The sequence below is a fragment of the Leptinotarsa decemlineata genome, unplaced genomic scaffold, assembly GCF_025532065.1.
Source record: "Leptinotarsa decemlineata unplaced genomic scaffold, Ldec_3_MD MMD2_P_RNA_scaffold_1, whole genome shotgun sequence".
Taxonomy (NCBI): Eukaryota; Metazoa; Arthropoda; class Insecta; order Coleoptera; family Chrysomelidae; genus Leptinotarsa; species Leptinotarsa decemlineata.
In genome coordinates this window covers 5370556-5392169 of record NW_027412523.1, presented here as the reverse complement: position 1 = coordinate 5392169, position 21614 = coordinate 5370556, and the positions used below count along the sequence as shown (strand labels likewise).

At 36.0% G+C, this 21614-nt stretch overlaps 1 protein-coding gene across 4 annotated transcripts in view; it reads left to right on the top strand.

Moving 5' to 3' along the window:
- The window catches only part of LOC111515029 (alpha-tocopherol transfer protein-like), a 52311-nt gene extending 32407 nt beyond the window's left edge, over positions 1-19904 (top strand). For all 4 annotated transcript variants that reach the window (XM_074183542.1, XM_074183585.1, XM_074183474.1 and 1 more), the window contains exons 2-7: positions 803-982; positions 1122-1216; positions 4509-4662; positions 7214-7407; positions 16706-16967; positions 19562-19904. In XM_074183542.1, the coding sequence (XP_074039643.1) occupies positions 803-982; positions 1122-1216; positions 4509-4662; positions 7214-7407; positions 16706-16967; positions 19562-19602 (926 nt within the window). In that variant the 3' untranslated portion in view covers positions 19603-19904. The remainder of the gene's footprint in view (positions 1-802; positions 983-1121; positions 1217-4508; positions 4663-7213; positions 7408-16705; positions 16968-19561) is intronic.
- The last annotated feature ends 1710 nt before the right edge of the window (positions 19905-21614 follow it).

The window sequence follows — 21614 nt, the reverse complement described above, 5'->3', positions numbered from 1 at the left end:
TTATTTTATTAGTTTTCTTTAAGTGATTTTAACTTTGATTGTAATTTTCACAGTCACACACAAACTGGAAACAGTTTATGTGACTTCTTAGTTTATTAACTTAATTTGTTTTTACTACGTCTATATTCTATATTTTATATTGTACCTGAAGTTAATAAATAATAATAATAATAATAAATGAGGTCTCTTAATATATGACACCAACAATATAATTTCCCAATATTCCTCCCCAGACATTTATTTTCTCAGGTGAGTCTGACCTTTTCGAAAACTATGTCTGACCAACATCCCATATTTTGTCTGTTAACATTTCCGTTTAAGAAAAAAGTGCATTCGTTACTGAAACAAATACTCTTTAGGCCGTTCAGATTTGTAATTTCATGTTTTGGCATTAACTCACAAACTATAAAAAATTGAACTATACAGTTTTCAAGCGAAGCCTAGGCATCAACAGTATTTTTTTGCTAAAAAGCAATGCTTATTTTTTCAAATTAACAAAAGTTGCTTCAAATCTAAAGCAAATCAACTTCAAACGTTCAAGCCAGTCTCTATATACCTACACAGTAGGTTTAATGGACTGACGCCTATCAGAAAACAACTACTCCCTTGGCTAATACCACAAATTAATAATCCGATCGTTGTGAAATTTGTACACGTATCTTTTGCAGGTTAGGGTCAACTAAAAATCATATGGATTAAATACTGTGTGCTATCCTATCAGCCCGCCTAATAGCTTTGACAATTCATAGATCCTTAGTTGATTTTACTTTATTTTACAATGGTTTTATTTCTTTTTTTTTAGTTGCTGCAACTTTGCTGTCCCAAATGGACGAGCTGCCGACCGTCAAACTGGGAGATTACACCCTACAAATCGAATTGGAAGATTTGAAACCCGAAGTCCAGGAAATCGCCAGGAAAGAACTCCGGGAAACGCCAGACGTTAAAAGGGACGCCATAGTAGCCCTCAGGGATCTTTTGAAGGGTGAGGGTTTCCACAAAATAGTTTCGCAGTTTTTTGGCCGTCTCCACTAAGAAAATTGAAATATCTCAGGAGTTCCACACGGCTCAAAATGAAACCCACTGCTATTCTCTCTTTATTCTAATTTGTATCAATGTTTCAGAGGAGAAAGACTTGCATATACCATTGGATAATGATATATGGCTGGTGAGGTTTCTTAGGCCATGCAAATTCTACCCAGAGAGTGCACTGGAAAGTGTGAGTATGAAATGCAATTTTTTTAACGTTACTGTATAGGTTTTTGTCTCGTGTTCCTGTGGTGCTTATGTCTCTTATCTCAAGTTGAGATTTTACATAAAAATAATACATATACGCGAGATTGTCTTGATGAGAACATTCTTTTCAGAACCATTTTTCGGGTTTGTCGACCGTGATCTGCAGGTTTTTATGACTTACGTTTCATCTACGGTTGCGCTAGACAAAATGCTCAGGTTAACTAGTCGGTGGTTTTATCTGAGGTTTTGTTCATTGCACTAGATTACACTCTTTTTATGAGTGTAATCTAGTGCAGGTAGCCAAACTTTATTGATGTTAATTTCTTCTTTTAAATTGATTTTTTTTCAAATTTCACTTGCCTTCCTTTATAGTTGTAGTCTCGTAAAAAAAATGGAAAAATTGAAGTGACAATAAAGAGTTTGAATTTGAAGAAAAGATATAAAATTGCAACTGTTTTTTTAGCATTTTTCAAAATTTTTAAAAAAGTTTTTTGGCTATTTGCAAAAAAAAATATTACAGGTGCAAATGACAAAAGAAAAGAGGATATTTTTTACTGATTTCTCAAGCGCAAATTTCCTGCGGAATTAAATTTCGAACAAATCTATTAATACAGGGCTTTTCATGATGAGCGTTAATTAGCCGTTTCTGACAAACTATTCAACGGATCAACCTGAAAATTTCACAGTATGCATAAATCAATATGACCTACACGCCTAAAATATTTCAGACGAAGCGGCGTTGTCGCTTCTACTATAAAGTAGCGGCTTCTTTGATTTTTCAAATGGAACACCCCGTATATAATATCATATTATGATTCACTATCACTTTGTCAACAAATTCATATACTATTTTCCTATACCTATCTATTACCGTTTAGAAGATATAAATTAATTTCGATATTTTTTTTACCAAACATGAACTTTTATAAATGCTGATAATCTTAAATTCTCTTGCACTAAAACGATCAAATTTGAAATGGAGTGGAGTGATACTATGAGGATCTTCACTCCGAGTCATATTTTCATTTGCCTCATACAGGGTCTTCAAAAAATGCAGATACTTTGATCTCATGAAAAAAGGAGTGGAACTCAATTTTTTCAAATGGAACACCTTGTATATTTCAACATTTTTGAGCTCTACATCCAATTTTAGATTAACTTTGTTCAGATAATACTATTTCTATTTTGAACCGTTTTCGAGATAAACTGTTTCAAACTGAAACTGACGTGGTTTTCTTGCTCGTTTTTTTGAATACTTTGTAATATTTCTTTCTGATCCAGTTTTTTAACTGTCTCAGATCAGTCAATTCGAAATTGGTATGTACCTACCTTAGAAAAAGTTACAATTTGTATACATTGAGGTATTGGTCTCTAACGTACAACAGTACACATTAATATTTTTCAATAGTGTGCTTTGGAAAAATAAATGAACCAATTATTTAACGTCAGACTTTCGTTGGTGGTTTTGACTGATTGTGATAGCTACCAATTATAATAGAATAATGTCAAGATATATCCACAACTTCCGAAGCCGAATAATAATGTGATAAATCGACTAATAAAAAACTGTAGGTTGAATGGAACCTTCCGTCCAAAAATCATTCGTAAGAAGACTAAAGTGGATAATGATGACAATGGTATAACAGTTTTGGGAGACTTTCATGCATTTCCAAATGCTTCTCTGCACGAGGCTGAAAGGGAGATAGGTATACCCTACGTGACAATTTGTCGAAATCTCAATAAGCATAAATGGCATCCCTATAAGTTCTACTGTGTCCAACATTTGAAAGAGACTGATTTACCTCGTAGAGTGGAATTCTTTGAATGGTTACTTGTCAAGACTCAAGAGGATGAACATTTCCTTGACAATATCATATTCGCAGATGAGGCCAAGTTCACAAAAAATGGAGTTTTCAATAGACACAACAGTCATTATTGGGCGCCAGAAAAACCCCATGTTGACCGCCAGAAGGGTTTTCAAGAAAGATAGCAATTCAATGTATTTTGTGCCATAAAGAATGAGTCAATTTTTTATATAGAGTTTTATGATGATAATTTGAATGCATTAAAATATGAAGATTTACTGAGGAATGGAATTCAAATGATTTCAAATAATAGACCAGGAAGAGAAGGTGTATGGTACCAAATGGATGGTGCTCCACCCCATAATTCTCATTCAGTCAGCGAAGCTTTAACCGAAATCTTCGAAGACAGGAGGCCTTTTCATTGGCCTCCTAGAACACCAGATGGCAATCCATTAGATTATTTCGTGTGGGGTTTCATTAAAAATATGGTTTACTCTACTCCAATAACAACAATGGAAGATATGAAATCGAAAGTTACAACTGCTTTCAATAGTTTGACTCCAGACTTGATCAGAAGCGCTACACATGACAATCTTTTGAAGAAATTATATGTTTGTTTAAGTAGAGGTGGAGATGTGTTTGAACATATTCTGAAATACACTGACGATTAAATTAACTTGAAGAGAAGTTTCATTCGATAGTTGAGGAGTATTTTAATAATTATCTTTTCATTGTATTATCTGTGACTAATTGAGAAACATCAAACGAAATCTGTTTTACAAATATGAATGATGAACAAGGAAACCATGTCAATTTCCGTTTGAAACAGTTTATCTCGAAAACGGTTCAAAATAGAAATAGTATTATCCGAACAAAGTTAATCTAAAATTGGATGTAGAGCTCAAAAATGTTGAAATATACAGGGTGTTCCATTTGAAAAAATTGAGTTCCACTCATTTTTTCATGAGATCAAAGTATCTGCATTTTTTGAAGACCCTATATGAGGCAAATGAAAATATGACTCGGAGTGAAGATCCTCATAATATTATTTCACTCCATTTCAAATTTGATCGTTTCAGTGCAAGAGAGTTCAAGATTATCAGCATTTATAAAAGTTCATGTTTGGTAAAAAAAATATCGAAATTAATTTATATCTTCTAAACGGTAATAGATAGGTATAGGGAAATAGTATATGAATTTGTTGACAAAGTGATAATGAATCATAATATGATATTATATACGGGGTGTTCCATTTGAAAAATCAAAGAAGCCGCTACTTTATAGTAGAAGCGACAACGCCGCTTCGTCTGAAATATTTTAGGCGTGTAGGACATATTGATTTTCAGGTTGATCCGTTAAATAGTTTGTCAGAAACGGCTAATTCACGCTCATCATGAAAAGCCCTGTATAAAGCTTATCATAGTAGTGTTTCGAAGACCTTGTATAAATCGATGCGTTTTCAATTTTCAGATTAAAAGGTATTACGCTTTCAAAGTAAAACACGCAGACATATACGACGGTCTAATGCCTAGTAAAGAGAGGAACGTCTTTCTGCAGGACATCCTGACCGTACAACCGAACAGAGATCAGTTAGGCAGGAGAATGTTGATAATAGAACTAGGAAGTGAGTATATTTACAGTGTTCATTCGAATATTTAATTATGTATGATGTAGAAGTGAGTGTGTACAAATTGATTATCTCGTTAATTGCTTCGATATCAGTTACACTGTAATTAATTAATTTGTAATTAATAAGGAATGTTTTACAACAAAGTTATTTGGAACTGATAAGTTGACGAACTGACGAACTGGTCATATTTTCCTAATTTAAAAGTGGATAATAAAACTAACTGATAAAGTCACATTTAGTGTGACAATGTTCAGCTTGGATACAACCAATCGAATCAACTGGAATTCAAATCCTTCCTGAATATTCACGACAGGGATGAATTGGACCGTACTGGCCCAATTCGCAACATTGTCTTCTCTCGTATGAGAAGACATTATTTCACATAAACATTGGTGCTTTTGAGTTTAACGTAATTTTCAGTCTAAAAATTTGGAACAATTTTGTTTCAATTTTTAAATAAAATACAAACGTGCTTTTTTCAGAATTTCAATCTCCGAAAATCTGTGAAAAAGTCTTTAAAGAAAGTTGAGTTCTCCATTTTAGTTATCCAACCGTTTTTTGTACATCGTGACTATTGGATTGCTAACGAAATTACTACTCGGCTACATTTTTAGAAAGTTTTAGTTATGATAAACTGAAGCTATAAGATCATATAAGGTGTTTAACAATAGAATTCTATTTTTATTGTAATTGACTGTACTTCTATTTGACTGTGTGAACCACAACATTCTTTTGGATAAACTCTATCACTATGGTGTGAGGGGTACACCTCTGGATTGGATACGGTCATATCTTTGTAGCAGATGGCAGTATGTCTCAATTGAAAAGGAGTAATCTGGGTACCTGAAAACGACTTGGGTGTCCCACAAGGGTCAGTACTTGGTCCTTTTCTATTCATAATTTACATCAACGACATTGATAAGCTCTCTGTGCCAGGCCAGCATCCTTCACTATGTACGCAGATGACACCACACTTATAATTTCCAGTACCCGAGAAGAGAAAGTTCTATAACGGAAACTTTACCAGCAGTTAATAATTGATTCTCGGCAAATCGTCTTTTTCTGAATATTGATAAAAGAAAATGCCTTAGATTTCATATGCCGCAAAGAACTTGTGAATATATCTCATTTGGTTTTCCTATGATCCGCACTAATGTCACAAGAACGAAATTTCTGGGATTAAATGTTGATAACCATCTCAGTTGGAAACTCACTGTGAGGATCTTGTTTCCAAATTCCACACAGTTTCCTTTCAATTTAGGAATATAAAAGAAATTCTGCACAGGTAGGACTACGATATGGCTTGACCTTCTGGGCAACATCAACTTCATCGTCTTTCCGCCAGATTGATTCTAAACATGGCTATAACACTAGACACAAAAATAACTTTATAGTGCCTTTAAAAAACTTAGAATAACTCAAAATGCCCCAAACTTCAGGGCTCCATAAATATTTAATTCAATCCCGGAAAACATAAAAAATAGTAGCTCCATTTTCATTTTCAAACGAAATCTGAAAGATTTTTTAGTGCAAAATTGCTTTTACTTCATAGAACAGTTTTTAGAACACCACTTCTGAGGGAATATATTTTTTTTCTCATCTATTCATGTACTTATTTGCTTTTGTGAATTTTCATTTTTCTCATAAAATATTAATTTATTATTCAATTTCTATTTTGTCCCCTTTATAGTAGTCCCCCTCAGATATGATGCACTTGTGCCAGCGATTTTTCCAATCCTCAAAGCACTTTTTTGGTATGTCCTCAGCTCTCTCATCGTTCGTTTTTTTTCTCCTCATTCGTCGCAAAACGCCGTCCTTCCATAGGTGTCTTCAATCATGGGAGCAGAAAAGAGTCACAGGGGTCAAACCTGGTGAATAAGTTGGCCGAGGAGTTGTGAAAACAGGAAAAAGTTGCAGGGGGCCAAATCTGGTGAATACGGTGGCTGAGGCATGATTACAAACAAACAATGAGTTGTTTTTTCACAATACCGTGATTTGTATTCGTTTTGCTTCTCGCAAGTGGCGAATAACTCCAAAATAGTACTCCTCATTGACCGTACGACCATCTGGCAAGAACTCTTGATGCACGACGCCACGGTAAACGAAGAAAACGGTGCTTTTTTTCCTTGGCTCTTCTAGGCTCTTCTAGGTCCAGGACGAGAGTCGTCGTTCACATCTCGACCAACATAAAAAAATTGAAACATCGCTAATCGTTATCTGATCTATACTAACCAGCGTATTCCATTCGGTCAAGTTTTTGTAGCTCATTTAGTTGATACTCATGTAATTATGTTTCTAGCACGGAGTAGATGCATTAGTAAGTGAACGTCCAGAATTGAAACAAGCACGAGAGAAAAAGATTGAGAAATCGTGAAATATAATAAATGTAAATACCGCAAGTCGTGACAGAAATAAAAACTACGACACATAACCCAATTTATTTAGAATCATGCTACTAAAATATTTTCAATGTGCCGATAAAACCAATAATCAGTCCCCAAACAATATCATTGCAATGACTTAAATTATATTTGTTTGTATACAGAGAAATGGAAATGCAGCGAAGTGTCCTTAGACGAAGTATTCAAAGGCGTCGTTTTGTTCCTTGAGGCGGCCATGTTGGAACCAGAAACTCAGGTTTGCGGCGCCGTCGTATTTTTGGATATGGAGGGTCTCTCTCTTTCGCAAACGACCAAATTCACGCCAAGTTTCGCTATGAAATTGCTGGAGTGGCTGCAGGTAAGGATATCGTTATTGTAGCTTCATAAGCATGTTATAATGCTTTACACATCATTCGGAAAAATAATTCATTGAGAAATATCATTTTTGTTGTCCCACAGGGATCAGTATCGGGACCTCTAGTATTTCTCAAGTATGGACATTGAATTTTGTAGCTATGTCATCATAAGAAATTAGCACTTTTCATCGAGATATCACATAATAATAGAATGGGGAATGTTCCTCAATTTGGGTTATTGCAGCAAATGCAAGTTTGAATAAAATGAAGTCGAGTTTCATTCATGAGTTTTTCAAATTCACTTGGAAAAGTATTCAAATTGATGTTTCAAATGTTGGGTTTTAATTTTTAAAGGGATTCGTTTCTAATTCACATATTGGCAACAGCGCCTATATCAAGTTGAAATAATTTATACGTACTTAGATATTCTACTTTAAAAAAGGAAAATTATCTTTATAAATCAACAATTAAGGCAAAATATAAATTATAGTTCAATACCACCTCCACAAGCCACATAAACAACAGTTGTTTTGTTATTTATTTATATAGAGGAAGATAGGTTAGGTGCACAAAATGTCATATGTCACAGAATGTCTCGGAACTCGGAACATAAGTAAACAGAACAGCACTCATTGTCCTTTATTAGCTATAATCGATGTTGCCAAATAGTGAAATAGAAACGAATCCCTTTAAATGTTGAATGCATTATTTCATTCCTCTTTTTCAAGTATTTAAATAATTTTTTAAAGGAAAAGCTTGAAATGATAAGTTTAAAAGGCGTTGTTTTAGAGCTCTTTTATGAAAACTACTTGATTTTCGTCAGGAGGAACATTCCCCATTCAATACAAATTTTTTGATGGATTCGACCAATATTCACTAAATATGCTTTTATTTTGAAAATCTCACAACGTTTCGAATTTTTTTATGTTATAATTAATCTATTCTTCATTTAATGTTATCCAGTGGAAGGTTTTTCAGAAAATAACGACAAGAAATCAACTCTTGTGTATTTGTGTAAGATTCCTCACATAAGTCGCTCATGAAGTTCAAAAAATTTTCAAATCCATAATAAAATGTATCAGTTAGGATGACTTCTTGTGGGATTTGATATTCATCGAGAATGTTTCAGGAGAAACAGTGTTTTCTCTGTTCAGTTTTTTGTTATTTTCCAACCACAAAAGATTTTCTGAAACCACAAAAGATTTATTCACTAGGCATGTTTAATATGCAAGGTACATTTGAGAAAAAAAACGAGATACATCTAAATTATGACTGTCGTAGAACGAAACGACTTTGAATCCTGATGATATAGATTTTAAATATCTGATGTACACATGGTTCCAAGAATTATGAGTAATTGACGTTATCTTCAATTACATTGGCCTTCAATTTATCATTCATGGAATATGTGATTTTAATGAGGAGGTATTTCAGGTATCATTATATAATATTGGGTACTTAATTCGACTCTGTTAAGTGACTACCACAGTAATAATCGGAAAAATATTTAACGTTGTTCGTATTAATTATTATTTTGTCAAAGTTCCATTTGCAAGAAGAAAACGCAACGGAAAATCGATAATAGAGTCATAAAAATATTGTCAGTATTCCAATTTTCAGTGCTGCAGGTTTTTCCGGGTTTTCCTGCAGCTGAAAAAGCGAATGCGCCACTGGAATCAATGAAGTCGCCCCGGAGCGCCAATTAATTTTTATTGTTGTGTTTATTTTATTTTCTCCATTAATTAATCAATTGATTATGAAAAATTAAATTTTTTGAGCATTTTCAGTTATTTTTCGAGAAGTATGACGTGTTCAGCTCTAACAAGAAAATTACACTCATGAATGAAACTTGTATTTTTTTTAATGAGACTTAATTAATATCAAGGAAACAAATTATCAATTTCCGACCTTGTCTTCCGTCGCATCATAGTTACCATTAGATAATAACAGTAAATAGTCGAGGGGTTATCATAGATCTAGGTCGAAAAGATAATGAAATCTTGCGAAAAAAACTATCTTCATCTCCTCAAACTGAAGAAAAACGTTCACTTCGAACTACAAAGACCGCAAAAAAGCATTTGTGTAGTAGAAAAGGCCCAAATAGGAAGAACGTTATATCTATTGATTATAAAATATAATCACAAATAGTTTCTTCGATTGGCATTAAACGTCAATTTCAGTAACATTTATCGATTATAGAAGTGGCATTTTTAATACCTGCTCAATAGAACATACACATACACATAAATAGAACATGTACTGTAAGTACATTTTTATGAAAAGTATAGTTGAAAGTAGATACGTTTAAATTCAGAATTTGATTATGATTTCAACTTTTACATAGTTACAGAGAACATAACACAGCACATAACATTGAAACATAAAAAAATGTACTAGATTGAAATCTATAATATTGATAGCATATTTATAGCAACGTGCGAACAATTTTTCAACCTTACTTCAGTTGCTTGATCCATTTTGTCCTCTGTAATACCACAGTATACTTATACAGGGTGTAACTGAATAAGTGTAGAACATTTAAGGAGGTGATTCCTCGTCGAAAAAAAGATAGGATCTTTCATATAAATAAACTTCATTGGAGCATCCCTTGTTAAGATACAGCTCCTTAAAGTGGGTACATAAGAATTGTAAAACAATTTTTTTCACAAGCACTAAAAAAGTTACAATATTGAAATTAACCTGACGTTTTGTACTATCAAAAAGACACTTGGCCATTAGTTTATTTGGTTTACCTCATGGTTGTAAGGGGTGGAAAACGCAACCCCTAAAATTTATTTCCAATGTAACTTTTTGTCTTATTATTTGTGTACCATTTAAAAATTTATTTCCGATAGCCTGTTTCATTCTAAACAAAAAATGTCTCTTGGTTTTTTGCCCAAAATAAACCAGTTCGCAGCAAAACATTATTTTACGAACAACTACAGAGATGCATCATCATAAATGCGAACTTGATTTATTGTTATTTTGTAGTTAGTACCTGCATTAAACGATTAAAGGGTAATAAACTAAACTAATTTATTAATAACAAAACACACAACATGTAGGAATCATAGTAAATGTTCAGTATGTCTACCTTCAGACATTACGCATGCGTCTAGACGTCGGCGCATTGAGCCACGTATTCGCTCAAATATTCCTGGAGTCTCTCTGATTACCCTGCACGCATCGATGATGCGGTTTCTTAAGATCTCTACATCGCGAACAGGAGTACGATAAACCAAATGCTGTAAATGGCCCCGAATATAGAAATCGAGAGGATTGAGATCCAGGGATCGAGCGGGCCAGTTCTGTGGTCCTCCTCGACCTATCCACTGATTTGCATATGTTTCAGTTAAATGCTGAAGTGCTACTTGACTAAAATGGGCGAGATCCCCATCATGCATAAAAAACATATCCCTTCTGACGCCCAAAGGAACTTCCTCCAACGGTACTGGATGCACTTCTCTGAAAAATTGAACGCATGCCTCACCATTTAATCGAGGAGGTAGAAAATGAGGCCTAATTAAATCATCCCCAATAACTTCGAGCCACACGTTAAGAGAAAACTGTTCTTGATGGTTAGTTTCGACAATAGCGTGAGGGTTTTCATCAGTCCATATGTACTTATTATGAAAATCAATAATCTTGTCCCGAGAAAAACTACATTCGTCTGTGAATTCTATCGTCTTCAGAAAGTCACAATTTCTTCTAATCATTACCAGCATCCAATTGCAAAATTCAAGACGGTTCGGAAAGTCTCGCGGTAACAGTGCCTGTACTCGTTGCAGATGGTAAGGGTATAGGAGTTGTTCCTTTAAAATTCGAAATACCGTCATATGATCAACATTTAGCTGGAAAGCAATCTTTCTAGTACTGGTAGTAGGTTGTTCTTCAATCAAATTAAGTACTGCTTCCTCAAGCTGTGGTGTTCGTACTTCTCGATAGCGACCACAATCCTGCGTTCTTTTCTCGAATGAACCATATTCTCGTAATCGTTGATGAAGTCGAGCAAATATTCTATGTGAAGGATGCTGCCGTTGAGGATACATTTCAGCATATCTTCTAGAAGCTTCTAACCAACCCATTCCCCTGCGACAGACCGTAAACGTAATGCATATGAGCCATTTCCTCATTTTTGTATGCCATTTTAATAACAAGTGAATTAATAAAGTAACAAATTGAGAACAGAACAACAACACACAATTAGTATCAATTCAATTTCGAAAATTCACAAACTGGCAGCGTAACCACAGTATACTATATGTGTATAGTATACTATGGTAATTCTAGTAAAATTATTTTTATTTATTTGTGAAGTACTGTTACAACCTACGGTATTTTGTTTTTTGGTTTTTGGGATACGAGAAGAGTTTGTCACTAGTATTGTTTTTGCGGCTATAAAGTCTTCAACATAACCTTCGGCTACTGTTGATGATCTCCATCCCCCATGCCTTTCAACGTGGTTATATCTGCTCCAGAGTCCATTAACAATGTAGTGGAATTTTTGGTTTGGTAATTTTGAGAATTTGCAATATCTTGTGGTATTTTCCAAATTCATTGAGACCAAGTCGTTATTTGCATGCCTTACCATTAGGGTTTTTGAAAAAGTAGATGGCCAGCCTGGAGGTCTACAATATTAATATTTTCTGTAGAAGTTTAAAGGTTCCACCACAATAACTGAGCGTAATTTTTTTGTCTTCGTGTCAGGAATGTCATGATGAGTACAAACTGTTATTTGATGACGATCCATAGTAATTTCATGAACTACACATACTATGTATGAATAACATACTATGTATGTTATTCATTGGACAAAGGTATGGTTACAAAAACCACCACGATATTTTAAATCGCCATTCAATTCGACTATGAATTTTCTCAAGAATCAAAATTTGAGGATCAAAAAAAAAATGTGAAGTTTATTTCGTGATAGCTCACTCTTCGGTCACCATTTTCTAGACATAGCAAATAGAAAACAAAACCGTTCATTTTCACTTCATATATGCTTCCGTATATGACATAATCATGAGAGCGAATAGCGAGAAACTTGGTATTTCTTAGTTCCGTACAGATAGCCCTGAGCTTTGTTACTAGAGAGTCAGTCGTGACTCGCCTGTAATTTCCGATATTCCATTAAGAAGCTCGTTGGGGCAATACAGTTGCAACAGGTAACCTTCGGTATAACGGGCAAGGTTTGTTGCAGCCGAAATAATTGATGACATTATATTCAAACTGATTGTATACCGACGATTTTGTGACGTACGTTCAATGCCGTCACTTTCGCTATTTCAGGCGGTAAATCACCTTTGTCGTCATTTCCATGTTTTGTATTCCGCGCGAGACACTGGACATTACTTTCCAAAGATCGCTAGTCTTTGTCTTTTTGTCGGCCATTAATCGTTCCCTTACATAGGTTTTGTACGGTCTCACATGTTATATGATTGATTATTCGCGGTATCTTTCACCACTAAAATACTCTATCTACATACTGAAACACGTATTCAGTAAGTTATCTTTCATCCTGCTGAACGTTGATGAATATTCAGCGAATTGGTATTCACTCACCTATAACAATCACATATTTTTATATATAAATTAGTCCCCATAAATATTATCCTCCCCGAAATTTTGAAATTGTTCCCGTCCCGAAATGTATACGATAGGTTGCCTTTTAAGTTTCAGGATTTGGCAACCCTGGTGTTGCAATCTGACAACTGACAGCTCTATCGTAAAGTTGGACATTTTTGAGCTTATACGTACTCAGACCGTTTTGACATATGCGCGCTATTTGTGATGCATGTTTTGGAAATGCCTCAATCAGAGTGGCAAAAGTGCTTCGACAATTGGTTCAAACGCATGCAAAAGTGTATAGATTTTCATGGGGAATATTTTGAAAAACAATAAAGTGATTTTCGATGATTAATATTTGTTTTCTTATCCCGAAATATAAAAGGCAACCAACGTATGTCTCACTTCTCATGGAAACACCCCCATATCTTCCGTAATATTCAAGGTGGAACGATGAAACTCTCAAGACTGATGGAAATGCTCAAAATGCACCTACCACCTGAATGGGGTGGGCAAAATAGGCTCAAAATTCCTTCAGATTCATGATCAGGACTACCAACTTACTGCGAAAACTCTTTTTTCCTGAAAAAATTTCAGTCCTGAAAAATTCGAATTAGTCTCATTTCTTATGGACACACCCCCGTATCTTTCGTAATAATTGAAGTAGATTTTTTTTTTGTTTTGACATCAAAACATGAAAGAAATTGTTTAAGAGAAACTCGACTTTTGTTTTCACATAAATAATTAATTTTTTATTTTGTTGTCAGGAAAGTTATTCCTTCTCAATAAGAGAGAAAATGGTAATTTTGTAAGAGGAATGGAAACATGTAATTAGTGAGGTTTTAGGATGATTAATGTTAGTTCATATTCTCATTTTCCTATTATTTGAAAAAAAAAGAATATTTTGTGGCGAAAAATGTTATGATGTACTTAGTTCAAAATTTTTTAGAAGTTCTACTTTCAAAATCACATTTTCAAATTGAAAAAGAAAACAATCAATTTTCAGGAAAAAAGTGTATTCGTAGTAAGTTGGTAGTCCTGATCATGAATCTGAAGGAATTTTGAGCCTATTTTGCCCCCTAATATGTTTTACCGTAAAAATGGGGTGTTCCATCGCGAGTGGCAGACAGTGTATATCACTTTGGCCAACCCAATTCAGGTGGTAGGTGCGTTTTATCAGTCCAGAGAGTTTCATCGTTCCACCTGGAATATTACGGAAGATACTACGGGGGTGTTTCCATAAGAAGTGAGACAAATTCGGATTTTTCAGGACTGATTTTTTTTCAGGAAAAAGTGTATTAGTAGTAAGTTGGTAGTCCTGATGACGAATCTGAAGGAATTTTGAGCCTATTTTGCCCCTAATATGTTTTACCGTAAAAATGGGGTGTTCCTGTTCCATCGCGAGTGGCGGACAGTGTATATCACTTTGGCCAACCCCATTCAAGTGGTAGGTGCATTTTGAGCATTTCCATCAGTCCAGAGAGTTTCATCGTCCAACTTGAATATTACGGAAGATACGGGGGTGTTTCCATAAGAAGTGAGACAAATTTGGATTTTTCAGGACTGAAATTTTTTCAGGAAAAAAGTGTTTTCGAAGTAAGTTGGTAGTCCTGATCACGAATCTGAAGGAATTTTGAGCCTATTTAGCCCCCTAATATGTTTTACCGTAAAAATGGGGTGTTCCATCGCGAGTGGCAGACAGTGTATATCACTTTGGCCAACCCTATTCAGGTGGTAGGTGCGTTTTATCAGTCCAGAGAGTTTCATCGTTCCACCTGGAATATTACGGAAGATACTACGGGGGTGTTTCCATAAGAAGTGAAACAAATTCGGATTTTTCAGGACTGATTTTTTTTCAGGAAAAAAGTGTATTAGTAGTAAGTTGGTAGTCCTGATGACGAATCTGAAGGAATTTTGAGCCTATTTTGCCCCTAATATGTTTTACCGTAAAAATGGGGTGTTCCTGTTCCATCGCGAGTGGCGGACAGTGTATATCACTTTGGCCAACCCCATTCAAGTGGTAGGTGCATTTTGAGCATTTCCATCAGTCCAGAGAGTTTCATCGTTCCACCTTGAATATTACGGAAGATACGGGGGTGTTTCCATAAGAAGTGAGACGAATTCGAATTTTTCAGGACTGAAATTTTTTCAGGAAAAAAGTGTTTTCGAAGTAAATTGGTAGTCCTAATCACGAATCTGAAGGAATTTTGAGCCTATTTTGCCCCCTAATATGTTTTACCGTAAAAATGGGGTGTTCCATCGCGAGTGGCAGACAGTGTATATCACTTTGGCCAACCCTATTCAGGTGGTAGGTGCGTTTCATCAGTCCAGAGAGTTTCATCGTTCCACCTGGAATATTACGGAAGATACTACGGGGGTGTTTCCATAAGAAGTGAAACAAATTCGGATTTTTCAGGACTGATTTTTTTTCAGGAAAAAAGTGTATTAGTAGTAAGTTGGTAGTCCTGATGACGAATCTGAAGGAATTTTGAGCCTATTTTGCCCCCTAATATGTTTTACCGTAAAAATGGGGTGTTCCATCGCGAGTGGCAGACAGTGTATATCACTTTGGCCAACCCTATTCAGGTGGTAGGTGCGTTTTATCAGTCCAGAGAGTTTCATCGTTCCACCTGGAATATTACGGAAGATACTACGGGGGTGTTTCCATAAGAAGTGAAACAAATTCGGATTTTTCAGGACTGATTTTTTTTCAGGAAAAAAGTGTATTAGTAGTAAGTTGGTAGTCCTGATGACGAATCTGAAGGAATTTTGAGCCTATTTTGCCCCTAATATGTTTTACCGTAAAAATGGGGTGTTCCTGTTCCATCGCGAGTGGCGGACAGTGTATATCACTTTGGCCAACCCCATTCAAGTGGTAGGTGCATTTTGAGCATTTCCATCAGTCCAGAGAGTTTCATCGTTCCACCTTGAATATTACGGAAGATACGGGGGTGTTTCCATAAGAAGTGAGACGAATTCGAATTTTTCAGGACTGAAATTTTTTCAGGAAAAAAGTGTTTTCGAAGTAAATTGGTAGTCCTAATCACGAATCTGAAGGAATTTTGAGCCTATTTTGCCCCCTAATATGTTTTACCGTAAAAATGGGGTGTTCTTGTTCCATCGCGAGTGGCGGACAGTGTATATCACTTTGGCCAACCCCATTCAAGTGGTAGGTGCATTTTGAGCATTTCCATCAGTCCAGAGAGTTTCATCGTTCCACCTTGAATATTACGGAAGATACGGGGGTGTTTCCATAAGAAGTGAGACGAATTCGAATTTTTCAGGACTGAAATTTTTTCAGGAAAAAAGTGTTTTCGAAGTAAATTGGTAGTCCTAATCACGAATCTGAAGGAATTTTGAGCCTATTTTGCCCCCTAATATGTTTTACCGTAAAAATGGGGTGTTCTTGTTCCATCGCGAGTGGCGGACAGTGTATATCACTTTGGCCAACCCCATTCAGGTGGTGGGTGCATTTTGAGCATTTCCATCAGTCCAGAGAGTTTCATCGTTCTACCTCCAATATTACGGAAGATACGGGGGTGTTTCCATGAGAAGTGAGACAAACTGTATATTTATATTTTTTTATTCTATCTGTACTTTTGTATTGGGTATTGCGTGTAGCTATTTTCAATTTTTTTATTGTATTGAATCAAATGCGTCTTGATCCCAGTAATAAATAAATAAATAAATAATACTTCTGCAAAAGTTCATGTTCCGTCAATCATTTTCCAGGACAGCGTCCCGCTCAGAGTGAAAGCCATCCATATCGTGAACCAGCCGTACGTCTTCAAAATAGTGTTCGCTCTCTTCAAGCCGTTCCTCAGAGAGAAACTGAGGAGCCGTCTCTACTTCCACGGCACTGACCGCAAATCCCTGCATCAACACGTCAGCCCGAAGTGCTTGCCCGAAAATTACGGAGGCACCCTCGATTTGCCCAGGATCGACGGGAAGCAGTGGTTGGAACTGCTTGAGAAGTGCGACAAGGAATATGTCGGTGAGTTTTAACGTATATACAATTCGTCTAGTTTGGAACGTTTGGTGTAGTAATGAATTTTACTGGAGGTCTATCCTAACACCAAACCGGTTTTGTGAGAAAGGCTAATTTGCTAACGAAGTTCTTGCTACTTGGAGACCTACAACGACATCGACAACTATGACCATTATCTTAGTGCTATTCGCAATTTCTCAACTCTGTAACGTAGCAGAATTAATCCAACTTCAACTAAATTATGTCCATCCAACAAACTAAGTAACCCCAACAATGATAGATGCGTGATCAAAGCATGCCCACCTCGCACATTTGCATCCATTGGGTAAGTAGATGAACAAGGCGGATTTTGGACCAAACTCCCATGTATTTTCTTATGGAGCTAAACTTTCTGCAATTTTTGGTTCAAACAGGAGTGGGGGAAGCGTATGACGTCATCGACGCAGGATGGAACGAGTTTCGTAGCGATTCAAGCATTCACGGCCCCCTTATTAGTACTCCACATCACCGCTCAGGCGGTAAATTAGCCTTCTTAGCCCTTAGCCTTAGTTGTATCGGTTGTGGTGTGTACATATACGGTATTTTAAAGTTTCAATTTTTAAAATGTCATATTCTGATACGGCTGAAGAAACTGTCAATTTGTGGCCCTGCACTCTTCCCAAAAATGTTCCTATACCTAGCCGCATGAATTTCATCTCTGGAAACACATCAACAGCGTGAGACCTTCCATCAATTTCACAATGGAGAAGGAAATCCACAACGAATTGCCATTCTTAGACGTTTTGGTGAAGAGGACCGACACTAAGTGGGAAACATCTGTATACCGAAAACCCACTCATACGGGACAGTATCTGAACCACGAATCCAACCACCATCAATCGACTAAAAGAGGAATCATCAAGACTCTATTAGACCGTGCTTTTGGGCTCTCTAATACGAAGGAAGGTCTCGAGAAGGAACTAGACATCATCAAAAATGATCTTCAACGGAATGGCTACTCCAAAGCGATGGTAGAAAAGACTTTGGATAAAAGACAGCAGGAGCCTCGCAAGGAAGAGAAGCCGTCACAACCAGTGCTTGCACTTCCCTACATCAGAGAATTATTGGAAAGGATGAGAAGAATTGGTTCCAAGTACAACATCAGAACCTGTTTCAGATCCGGTAACACTATCCGTAGCAGCCTCACGAAAACCTGGCCACCAAACGCGGACTGCGATTCCAAGAATTGCATTTACCGGATACCCTGTGAGTGCGGAAAGTCCTATATTGGTGAAACTAAGAGGCCATTGAATGTTCGCATTGCCGAACACAAGAAGCACACACAGCGAGGGGAAACCAGCAAATCAGGAATAGCAGACCATGTTTGGACCTATCAACACAACATCGAGTGGTCCCAAGCTGAGATCTTGCACAGAGAGGAACATTGGTTTAGGAGAAAATTCAAGGAAGCCGCATACATGTTGTCCAACAACGTATTCAGCCAAGCCAGCGTAGAAATACGCAACATATGGAAACCCATCATCAAGCGAAAAATGCCCAACTCCCGCCAAAATGGTCATCTCCCACGGAACCAGTGAAGCGGAAAATGGAAAGCGGGGATAAGTGAAAGTACTCGAACTCATCTCTCGGAGGAATCAGTCCAGTCATCACCCGAAGACGATTGTAGATACTAACAATCGAAACGTCGTGAACTAACGTGACTTGGAATCTCTCCACTTTTTATTTTCTTTTTTCTTTTCTTTGTTTTTATTCATTCAATTGTTCTATTTTTACTTATATAATATAATTCTTATTTTCAGCTTTTCATTTTTAATTCTTCTTTTTTAGTTGTTTCAGGGATTTCAAATAATTTTATATAGTAGACAATGGAAGTCCGAACTAGTGAAATTCATCATGAAACATTGTCAATCACCTTCAAACAAACCTAGCCGCATATTGTTGAAAAAAAATCGGTCGTTCCTTAGGACGACTCTGTACAGGCAGCCTTGTCTGGGAGATCACGAGCACTATGCATGATAATGTTTTGGAGCACTCCGTTGCTTAGATGGACAGAGTATAGAAATAAAATGTTCGCCAGAAACAATTTTCATTATTTTTTTGAAGAATAACCGTTGAATTCATCTAAAGTTGAGAAACTTTAAAAATTGACGTAACTTGTCTTCAAGATATATTGAGAATTCTTTGATTGAAAGACTCTCGACAGGATATCAGTTCATGTCCATGAAAATTGTCTTGAAATGCACAATTATTTTGAAAAAACACTAAATTTCGAGTTTAATCTCTGAAAATAATAAATCCCATCTTCAAACTCAAAATTTAATGAATTTGAGCTCTGCACCTTCCTTTTTAACATCATAAATCAGAGAATGATTACTCAAATCCCAAATTACATAAAATTAAAAAGTCGTTGAATTTTCTACAGCATATTTTGAAATTAATAAGTTTAAATAACCGCATTTGAATTTTCTTTTATAAAACATCTTCTTTGATGGTGGATTATTCATTCAACATGGCAATTGAAATAGTGTGAGAATAATTTGAAGATTTATTCATTTATTTATAAACGCCTTAACGTTAATTATCATTTTTTTCTCTTTCAGCTATCAATTCCTTTGGATACAACAAGAAGAGGGAGCTTTAGAGAAAAACAAAGGTCTTCCATCGAACATTCCCAAATTATTCGTAGTCAGAAACATTGGAAACATTATTTATTTTTGTAATGAGTAGCGGTTTTTTAGTTGGATGAGTAAGTTGGACGGCAGCAGTTTTGATATTTTGTTGGTTCGGAGATAATCGACGGAAGCTACTGCTTTGCCGCAATATTTCGTACAAGCCCGTGTACTTATGATATATTTTGTGATACAACTACCATCACTGTATAATACATGCATTTGTAATGTACTTATATATTTCAGATGAATTCATTATAATTTTGTTTTAAAATGCCTTTTTACTTAATGTTTAAGATACTCGTCTTCGACATATCAAAAACCAGGAAGTTTTCTGCAGGTTGATGATAGATCAAAGAGGGGGTGTTAAAATTTTCGTTTTGAGGGTACCCGGCGATTTTGATGCGTAGAATACAAATCCCAAAGAAAAAGGGCGACTTTTCAGCCTTCTTTTTCACCAAATAAACTATTTAAAAACACAAGAATTTATTCACTAGGCCATCTTAACACCTTATTCCTGTTTATTTGACACTTTTCACTTCAATAATCAACATTTTTCTTATAAAAAACTTAAATTTAAAAACGAATGCTTCTGGTGACATTCTTCTATTTCTAGGTTATTTACTGGTGACATTTCAGAAAAAAGCGGTTGGTATTTGCCGTCGCCTACTATTGAATGAAGGTAAAAAACATTTGAATTACTTTAGGAATATTGACTGTATCAGTCGTACCAACCATGTCATTAACCTCAAAAATGTAAAATACAGAATTATGTAACCAAAAAGCAGCTCCGTACGTTTTTTAACATTTTTATTGGAAAAATGTTGATTATTGAAGTGGAAAGTGTCAAAGAAGGAGAAATAAGGTGTGAATGTGACCTAGTGAATAGATGCTTGTGTTTTTAAATAGTTTATTTTGTGAAAAAGAAGACTGAAACGTCGCCCTTTTCTGAACTCGGAAAGGCCGTAACTTTGTAAATAAGGGAGAGCGCCGCTTTTTTCTTTCGGATTCGTAATCTACGCATCAAAATACGTAAGTACACTTAAAAATTTTTTTAAAATCGCCGGGTGCCCTCAAAACGAAAATTTACCTGATTTTATTTTTGTGATAAAACCATGTCTGAAGACGATATCGAAGAAAGATACATACATACTAGAAAATAAATATTTGAAAACAAAATCTCGATCCATCTCTGTAACCCGTCCAAATAGTACTCGGCGTTTCTCGCTGCCAAATAAGTGTGTTCACGAAAGTGATTGCCTCCTCCTTTGTCCCTGGGACTAGATCTGGTGAGTATGGCGGATGGACAAGCCGTCCAAAACGTAATTCGTGGATTTTGGCCATGGCAACCACTGAGGTGTGAGACGGTACGTCGTCTTGGTGAACCATCACTTTTTTATTCTGCAAATGTGTCCGTTTTTCCGCAAGTTCTGCCTTCAGCTTGTCAAGTAATGATGCGTAGTATGCTCATGTAGTAGTTTTTGCTTTTTGAAGATAATCAATTGAAATAATTTCATGACTCTCCCCAAAAAACAGTCGCCATCACTTTCCCTGCCGAAAAAACCGTTTTTGCTTCTTTTGGAACCGGTTTCCTCTTTGTAGTCCACTGTTTGAACTATATTTTTGTTTCCGGCGTATAATGGTGGTGGTATTCTAGTTTCATTGATCGGTGCCAAAATTCGGATTTATTGCGCCTAAACTGCGACAACAGAGCATTGGAAATGTTCACGCTTTTGGTCTAATGTGAACAAACGCGACACCCAACGCGCGGCAGCTTTCCAAAGCCGAAATGTCGATTCAATATGTGACAAACACGTTCTTTTGACATATTCATAACTTCTGCTATTTCTCACTTTAATGCGGCGGTCGTTTAGCACCATTTGGCGACGTTTTCGTCGGTAGTTGCAATTTTTGGACGTCCCAAACGTTCGTCGTCTCCCAAGCTCTTACGGACATGTTTAAATTCAGCTGCCCAAAATTTTAC